The sequence below is a fragment of the Myotis davidii genome, unplaced genomic scaffold (genome assembly GCF_000327345.1).
Source record: "Myotis davidii unplaced genomic scaffold, ASM32734v1 scaffold433, whole genome shotgun sequence".
Lineage (NCBI taxonomy): Eukaryota > Metazoa > Chordata > Mammalia > Chiroptera > Vespertilionidae > Myotis > Myotis davidii.
The window spans coordinates 2048442-2058446 of NW_006293776.1; the positions used below are offsets into that span (position 1 = coordinate 2048442).

The 10005-nt window shown below is 38.0% G+C and overlaps 1 protein-coding gene across 7 annotated transcripts in view; it reads right to left on the minus strand.

Moving 5' to 3' along the window:
- Positions 1–462: 462 nt before the first annotated feature.
- Positions 463–10005, minus strand: part of CYTIP (cytohesin 1 interacting protein) — a 68316-nt gene continuing 58773 nt past the window's right edge. For all 7 annotated transcript variants that reach the window (XM_006767381.2, XM_015566297.1, XM_006767383.2 and 4 more), the window contains 2 exons: positions 4880–4946; positions 463–2119 (listed from right to left, as the gene is read on the minus strand). In XM_006767381.2, the coding sequence (XP_006767444.1) occupies positions 1656–2119; positions 4880–4946 (531 nt within the window). In that variant the 3' untranslated portion in view covers positions 463–1655. The remainder of the gene's footprint in view (positions 2120–4879; positions 4947–10005) is intronic.

Sequence of the window (10005 nt, forward strand, 5' to 3'; positions counted from 1 at the left end):
ATTTTTGCTTCTGAGGGCATGCTTAACACCTATCTCCAGGGTTATGTCAGGGATCGCACAGAAACCATTTTTAACCTACTAGGCAGCCTGTAATTGTAGGCAGGATTGCTATTGTCTCTGTGAAACATGCTGCACTCTGCTTTTCGTATGAGTGATTCTCAAGTAGAGCCCATTGGATGCTTCTGAGTTCAAAGAATTAATAGAGAGCAGTTCTCAATTAGAGATCACTTTTATTTTATTATTTTGTTCTTAACCTACAGGCTTTCTTACCCTCTTCTCTATCTTTTTCTCAAATGATTCATTCTTCCCTCAGTTTATTTGAGTGTAGATTTTCCACTTAAAGTCAACTATCAAATGACTCTATTTCTCCCAAACACACACACACACACACACACACACACACACACACACACAAATGTCTCATTCGGTTGAAAGCAAACCCACTTTGCTGCAAGACCGCGGCCTGGACACACAGAGCAGATAACGCCAGGAGGGGCGCCTCCGCCATCAGCTGAAAGCGAGATGTATCTCTTCTCGCCCACACACACACACACACACACACACACACACACACACACACACACACACAAATCAGTAAGGACTATTTATTATATTGTCAGGGTTATTTACTTTAGAATAGAGGCAGTGAGCAGCTGTATCACCAGAACAGAAAAATTATGGACTTTAATAGGCATTGAAAAAAAAGCGATTGAATGGCTAGACATAATATGATACTAGCATAACTAATAGGCTCAAGAGTGCCAAGGCAATAACTATTTAAAATATATAACATAATGTAAGGAGTGATATGGAAAAAATCTACAGGAGGAAAATCCTTTTCCTGAATCTAGTTTTTCACATTTTAGATTTGTTTTAAAAAAATTACAAAGCTATAAAATCTTGCCAGTTCAATATTTAGATAGAATAAAAAATGAATCAAGTAAGAATAACATTTCCACCCATTTTGTTTAGGCTGCCTATAAAAAAACAAAAAACAACCAAACTTATTATAATCTTCCTCAGTACCCACCTTAGACAATATCTTTCCATGGATCTCATGAAGCTTGAACCCTCATATTAAATCTTACATTTCCTGCTTTACTGTCACTGTAGATGTGAAAAATGGCTGATGGTCATCTTTGTTTATAATCCTTCAGAGATTTCAATAGAAACATTCAAAATTGCCTATTTTTAAGCCTCCCCAGAGGTTACTGAGCTTAAGTTAACATAAAGTTTTGATACCTACTTATTTGCCTACAGAAGGTATTCCAAATAATTATATTGTCACTTTCTTATTTACACTGGACTCCAAAGTTCTCAATTTTTCACATGGATAATCTATAAAATAAATATTACTCTTGCCTTCACAGGCAGCATTAGCATGAGCAAGCATTTGTGTTCATTTGTTATATTATCTAACTTACAACTTTATTTCTTTGCTGTCTGCTTAGAACTTCAGCTGTTCTAGTTAAAACATTAAGATGCAGAAAAAAAAAACACGATATAAAAACTTTAAATAAAGGTCACTATTGCCTAAAATGGGATGTCAGTTTTGCAATTCATTTGCACTTTCCCACTAAGCTGGGTGGAGTTGATCTAAGCAGGTCCAGAAGGTATTTATGAAATAAGCTCATAGGAAGGGGCATCGCAACCCCTCAGAAGCGACTCTCTTCCTCTTCCACAGGGCGGTGAAGGCCAGGGATGAATTTCAAGAGTTGTTTCCGGACGCTCCCCCTTCTGCTTTTCCGGGGCAGAGTCCCAAACATGCTTGAGAAGTTGCTCTCCCACATGGGAGACATGGACCCACTGCTGGCAGTGCTGATGCTCCGGTTCCTGGAAGATGACTTCTTCAGAAAATCGTCCCCATCCTTGAGGACAAAGCACTCATCATCGGTGCTCGTCTGCCTGCTGAAGGCTCCCTTGCTCGAGTCCTCAGACACACATGTCTGGTAGCCGTCCTCGCTGTCCATTGTCATGGAGCTCAGCCAGCTCTTACAGCTGCTCTCACTGGATAATCGATTCCGGTCCGGGAGAGCTGAACCTGCCGCGGACAGGGTTCCAAACAAAATGGATTCATCTATGTCCATGTTTTCCAAACTTGGGCAGTTAGCTGCATCACCTAGAATGCAGAAAACAAAGTCTACTGTGGAATGGATCTAAGCACCATCACTCCCTACAAGTAAATACACCAAAATTTCTCTTCCAAGGGGAAATAATATTTTTCACTGAGTCTTGATTTGCATGAATAAATGACTGGTTATAAGGTAATTTGATAAACCTTATAGTAGGATTTCCCAAACTAGTTGCCCATGGCCTACCTGCTATGTAAAAGGGTTGATGGTCATGAAAAGGGTAAGGCTAGATTAAATACATTTAAACCAGATTCTTCATATGAGAACAAGTTCTATTCATTTGACAGCATGCCTGCATGACTTGAGAACTTTTGAAAAGATCATTTTTAAACTGAAGTGACCCTGCAATCTTTTATTAAAAACTTGATAAAGAAATGGGACTTTAAGGAATATACTTGGAGAAATGCTGTCTTATAGATTCTCTCCATTTAGTTCCTCTTATGTTTAACTACTGTCCTTTTTCGTGATTATAAACTTACAATAACATAATTTGATGTGTAGGGGAAACACAATTATAAAACCTGCACCTGTAGGTTCATTATAGAGAAGTCAAAGGTATTTAAGGCAAAAAGGATATTGTCGAGTCTCAATATTCCAAGTTTCATATTAGAATGCTATAATAATTAAATGCTCTGAAATGGTACTGTGCCCAGAAAATAGCCCTGTCCTCAAATAAGTAACAATTCATTTGAACGAATTGAGTTTTATCTGCTTAGCTGAGTTTTTCATCAACCTTTTGTAACCGACATCTGGGGTCCCCAAACTCAAATTGTAATCACAGACCAATATCCTGCCCCACCCCCCTTGCTTCTATTCTGGCTGGTATAATGCAAAAAGAAAGCAGATTATCTGTAAGACCAGCCTGAGAAAGACATACGTCCAGCCCCCTAGTTTCAACCAATCACTGATCTAAAATATTTGAGAAAAATAATAATAATTCCAGAAAGTTTCAAAGAGCAAAACTTGAATTTGCCATGGCACCGAGCACTACACTGAATCCACATGAATGAAGTGAAAGATAGCACACCATTTGGTAGCCTTACATGTAAATACAAGTTGTATGAAAATACTATGGCATTTTATGGACTACACTTGGGCATCTTGAATTTTGGTATCCACAGGGTGTGTCCGAGAAACGATCTCCCATGGATGCCAAGGGATAACTGTAATGAGATGGTAAGGACTTCAAGAAAAACAAGGAAGCCTAGCTGGCATGGCTCAGTAGTTGAGCATCGACCTATGAAACAGGATGACAAGATTCAATTCCCAGTCAGGGCACATGCCTGAGTTGTGGGCTCAATCCCACACATATTTTAAAAGATTTTTTTTAAAAGAAAAAGAACATTGACATTCAGAAATGGTTTCACTTTGCGTTGATTATCCTACTGCTGCTCTCCTTTGTCCTTTGTTGACAATATAAAAGGAGACTGTTTATTTTTCTTTTTGATCTGTAAGGTTAAGTATGGCCAGCCCTCAGTGAGTGATTAATCATAATTCTTTTCTTTTTGCTAATACAACCTACTTTATTTCATTTTGCTATGCTTTGATTAGAGAGCAATTGCTTTATAGAATTTCATGCCCTGAATATTTATTCTAGGTCTAGAAAAAGTAAAAAAGAACTCGTTCAACTCTCAGAAAATTTGTACAACAATGACCTTATGAGGATTCAGTCTCCTTCATTCTTACCTAAGGACCTTGTCTCCACAAGGCCATTGCTATAGAATCCCAGAACAAAGCCCATCTCTACTCCAGAATGCTCCAAAAGTGAAGGCAAAGGTTTCCCAAATCTTCAGGTCTACAGAAACCCAAAAGGTAGCTAAATTTTGTACCTGTCTTGCTAGTAATCTTCAGGCCCCCAAAAATTCTGTTACGAATTTTAAAAAAATATTAAGTTAAATATATAAAAAATAGAAGTAACTCATAAAACTTTTTATCAAAAAACAACAACTTCAACATAATTTCTAAGCCATAAGTTAAGCGCCTAATTAAAAATTAAATGTACCTTTTTTTTCTGTAAAGAGGTTATCACTTTTGACATATCTAGGTTATAAATAGAGACTTTAGACTTAGTATTATTTGAAGGAAATATAACCCTTCTTTCACACCCACTCTGCTAGTGGTTTCAATGAATTATTTATGCATACAAGTTCTTCTTCAGGCCACACTAGTCACATAGCAAATCTCAAATTGACAAATTTTAAACTCATCCCTTCCCTTTAGAAGGTACACAATGGCAAGAACCACGACCTTACTATTATTATGATCATTCACATTTCGGTCTCAGTGGTCATGAAGAAGAATATCTGCATTAATGTAACCTGTACAATTTGAACAAGTGTTTGGAGCTCTACACACAAAGTGTGCGACCATTCCAGCCTCTGTAGTTTCTGGGAACCACACAGCCCCTGAGCCATGGACCTTCTCGGGAATTTCACTCATCTGCTGAAATCAGGCCATCATTCCTACTGCTCTTCTAAAACCTCCAGGTGCCTCTTGCAAGCATGTGCATTCAGGAGCATATCTGCATGCTTTGATGTGCATATGTGTTATGTGTATGAAGGAGGGATGTGACTTGACTTATCCCTCCTTCAAATACATAGGTCACTCCAAAGAAATGCAAACTGGTATTCATTATCCATGCTGCACAATTTTTTCTTATAATGATGATAATCTTAATGCAACTTAGAGGCAGACATACTAAAAGGGTGAAATGTTAGTGTGGTTTCTGAACAGGAAATCACATTTACCATGAAGCAGGCGCTGTTCCTGTAACTGCAGAGTTCTGAGCTCCACCCATTTCTTCTTCAAGGTTTGCTGAGAAAAAAGAAAAAAGTGCCAATATTAGGAAACCTCAGTGAAATAGCAATTACTTCTGAGTGTTGAGATTTGTCTTTAGATTTATTTTTTTTTCTTTCTGGCACTAATAACCTCTCTTGCTCATTTGAAAGATGTTTTTCTGTATAAAAGACAGATATTGGGAAAACTACTTTCTCAATAAATAACTGAGTAGCACCAAGAAGTTGAAACCATGACATCATTTCAATCAGAACAATGACAACAATAGAAACAATAAAAACAATAGACAATAGAAACAATGACATTTGTATATTTTTATTTTAAATAAATATTATAGAACCGTATTGCTTAGGTTTGTGCCCATTTAGTATCTGTTTAGACAGGGGCTTTCATTCTAGGATTCTCTCATATGCAGGAAAGATAATAATAGAACCTAAACACTGGGATTGTCATGAAGCTTAAATGAGTTAATAGATGTAAAGTGATTAGAACAGTGACTAGATCGTAGTAATTGTTCAATAAATACCATCATCATTTTTTAAGCCTGGAGTACTAAAACTTTTTAGAAAATAAAAAGCTGTCTTTTCTGCTGGACAGCTTTTTTATTTGCTACACCAAAAAGAGGAAGTCTACCTGTTCTGAGAGGCTTCCTTGGAAGGCTAAACTTAAGCATTGCACAGCACCCTGATCTCTTCCTTCCCCTGCGGCCCAGCACCTGAGAGCAGTGGCCCAGGGTGGGAATGGAGTGGCTGATGTGATGATCAAGGTGGCAGGGGAGGCTTGCACTAGCGCATGACTGGGCTGAGGGGATGGGAATTGAAAGCCAACCGGGCAAAAAGCATCTGGCAAAGTACCACCAAAGGCTCATTCCCTCTCCTGCTCTTTGTACTCTACCCCACCCTTCCTTTGCCATTTCAGGGCCCTACAGCCAGCCCAGCAGGCAGGCACAGCTCAGCTCTGCCTCTGGACACCTAGTGGGAAAGGGTCCTTCACGTGATGCAATCTGGGAAGGTCAGATAAAGTCTAAAAATGAAGAGAAAAAGAAGTACATTTGAAAGGGGAAGGCCTAAAGGAAATAAAATAATAAAATACAAGAATGTCATTAATGCTTAAAGGAAAATGGCTGGTTCCTGAATTCTGGGACGAAACAATCACTGGGCAGGATTTTCCAATCCCTGATAACATTTAGCAGCAATCCTATGGTTGCAAATATAATATTGCAAGCAATAAATTCAGGCCATAAAATACCTGGCCCCATCAAGTTCTTGTTCTCTCTGTATTATAATGTAGTCCATACGCCAATAAGACTGCTAGGCTACCTGAATCCTAGCTGTTATCTGTGTACACCTTTCATCAGTCACATGGAGGTCAGAATTAGGGACCCAAGGAGTATAGTAGAACTAAAAAGATCTGGCCTATATACCAACCCCTTTCTTCTTTCTTAAAAAGGCTTATCTCCTGTAAAGGAATAGAGTCTAATAGGGGAGCATGAGGCTGGCTTGATAGTCAAAACTAAGTACAGAAGAGGAAGTTGTATATCTGCACCTACTTATCCAGAAATACAAAGGTTTTAAAATATCTAATCTGTTGATCTGGCCCAGTCATCTAAGTATGTCATCACTTAAACCAAGGAAATACCAGTGTAAAGAGCAGATACGTCAAAGTGACTAAGAGTTTTTAGTTTATATCTAAGCTTCTCTATTTTCCTCAGAGTCTGTTTCTGGCTGCTATTAACATGCCAGTTGTATATTTGCACCAATTTAATCTTTCACCATTAGAAGAAAAAGCACATGGGAGATTTAACTATACTGGGCCACATCCCCTCACTATGCCCAGGTCAGAGCCTGGTATAGCGACAGCTCAATAAATATTGGTTGGGTGGACATGTAAACTAATGGCTCCCTGAAACGATATTCAGCTATCACAGATTAAATATTTTGGATTGGACATATTTCTAATGTTTTCAGTCTACATAAGACACACATGTAAGTTAACTATTTCCATGGCACTTTACCACTCCATAGTGCTTTCGTAGATGACCTGCTATTTAATTTTCCTAACTGTCCAAAAATGTCCCAGATTAGAAAATAAAGGTTCAATACAGCAAAATATTTCCCAAGGGCTACAAACCCAGTCAATGACGGAACTAGATTAAAAAGTAATTCCCCCCCTAGCCCATTGGATGTACTATTTTCATGTTAAACTGTGAATCATAGGTCATGATAAAGGGAATCCCTGAAAACACAGAGTCTGAGGAAACAGAATGCACCCTTACATACTAAATGTCATTCTGTGAAGGGGAAGACAGCCTGACCCTGGTTATAGGTCAGACCCAAGAAACTTCTGGCTCAAGAGATGAACTGGAAATTTTATCATTTCAAGTTTAGAAAAGGAACAGACATGCAAGTAGTAACCAGGAATGAACCCAAAGTCTGGCTGGACCTGAAGAAACAGAAAGAGGTCGCTAGGAACGTGGATCTTAGGGTGATACATAGTTTAAATACACTTATGTGGCACAGGACAGAGATGAGTTTCCTGCTTGAGAAAAGGACCTTGGCGGAAGCTCCAGCACCATGCAAAGGAGGCTGGGGAAAGGGTCTTATGGTGGCGATGGTTCATGTAGAGCTGGCACCTAGAGGGGCAGGAGTACATAAACGCAGCCTCATGACCCAAGCCAAGCAGCACACTGACCCTCCAGGGAAGACATCCTCGCTGCCAGGCCTGGCTCTGGGTTGATATCTATCATGGAGGCAACCGCCCAACTATCACACTGAGCAGAAGGGAGAGGCCACCATGCAAGGGAAGTGTGCAATCTAAACTTCAAAACACCTGCTGAAGTTTAGTAACAAGGACAATAAAACTGATCCTCAGTATATGGATTCTCTCCAAGTAAAATGAAAATAGAAAGTGTCCAAAAAGACTTTAAAATGAGAATATTTATAATCTCCTGAGAGATGAATGGTATCAATGTTAATAAGAAGAAGACATTTGAAACAAAAAGGAACAAGAACTGATCTACATAAAAAAGAGCTATTTGAAAATAAAAAATTAACTTTTAATAGAAAGAACACATTCTGTACTGAACACAGACAACATTACTGAAGCTATTACTAAGGAATTCAAAAAGAACATAAAAAGATAAAGGAATACAAAATATGAAAGGGCAGATAGGCAGCCTGGAAGGCAAATCAAGGTACTCAGACAAAAGGAACTCCACAAGATAATTCTGGGGATGGTCTAAAAAGGTAGGCTGACCCTTGAATAATGTGGGACCTTTACACAGTAAAGCATCTGCGTATAACCATATAACGTTTGACACCCCAAACTTAATTACCGATCGTCTACTATTGATGTAAGTGAATCCATGCAGTTCAAATCCATGTTGTTCAAGGGTCAACTATCTATTCAAGGATATCAAGCTGATAGTTTTCTAAAACTAAAGACAGTCACCAGTGTTTAGATGCAAAGGGCACTGAAGTTCTAAGCACTATGCAGTATATATTTAGAAATGAATCCATATGCAATCACATTGAGGTGAAACTTTAGATTGGTAAAAACAAAAGAACAGCTGAAAAGCAATCAGCAAAAGATAAAAAATTGGCACAAATTGAAATACTGTTTTTTTAAAAGATTCAACAATCCTCTAGAGAGAGTTACCAAGAAATAAAAAGATGAGAAGGCATAGAAAGTAGTACAACTAAAAATGAGGACATAATCAGTTGTGATAGGAAAGAAAAGAAAACGAGAATAGAATTTTACTAAAAACTTCATGCAATTATTTAAAGACTTTATTAACAAAAAGATAATTTGACAAAATTGGCTCCAGAAAAACCACAACACCCCATAAGACATAGAGCCTACTACGTAATTTTATAACTAATAAAGAAACTGAAACAATTTAAAAGTATTTCCACCAAAAAACCTCCCAGCCCTGATAGTTCAGATAGTGTTACAAATATTCTACAGAGAACAAAAAGGGAACATACCTCCTAGCTCACACTAGGAGGCCAGTAAATGTGATACCAAAACTAAAGACAGACTAAGGGGGAAAAAATATAGGCCATTCTATCTGAAAGTGAAGCTACCTTCAAATATCCTTAAGAAAATGTTAGCAAATCAAATCTATAAGTTTATAAAAAAAGATTATAAATTATGGATCAGATTGGGTTTGTTTAAGAAATTCAAGGGTGGCTTTACATTAGAAAATCTTTAAATGTCATTCACCATATTCACCAGATTTTTTTTTTAAATAAAAAAATGAGATGACCATCTTAACACATGCAAAAACAGATATTTGGTAAAGTTTAATATACAAGCCCTATAAAAACTACCAGCAAACTTGGTATAGAAGGGAGCCTCTTTAACCTGAAAAATATATTCATAGAGATAGCTCATTGCTAACATGAAAGAGGCAAAAAATTCCCTTTTTAAAGTCAAGAACAAAACAAGGATTTCTACAATTACAGTTTCTATTCATCATTATATTGCAGGCCCTAGTTACTAAGAAAAAGAACTAAATGTCATTCTTAACAGATAGTTATTATCTTTATAACAAGCCTCCAAATATCTATAGATAATTTATTAGAAATTATACAATTTAGCAAGGTGTTTGAATATAGCGACAGCATAGAAAATGTTATTTTACATATCTATACTTAAATCTCAATCAAAATATTAATTTTAAGTAAAGAAAGTATAGAAACAAAATCATAAATTATGAAATAATAAATCTAACAAAGATTTATAGAATCTTTTATTTCAAAAACATTTTATAATTTATTCATGCAATTATATGTATACTAGAGGCCCGGTGCACAAAAATTTGTGCACTTGGGGGGAAGGGGAGCTCCCCCAGCCTGGCCTGTGCCCTCTCGCAGTCTGGGACCACTCGGGAGATAACGCCCTGCTGGCTAAGTCCTGCTCCCGGGTGGCAGAGGGCAGGCCCAATCCCTAGGTGCAGCCCCTGGTCGGGCTCAGAGCAGGGCTGATTGGGGAGTTGGGGCACCGCCCCCTGTCACACACAGAGCAGGGTGGATAGGGAGGTTGAGGCACCACCCTCTATCACCCACAGAGCAGT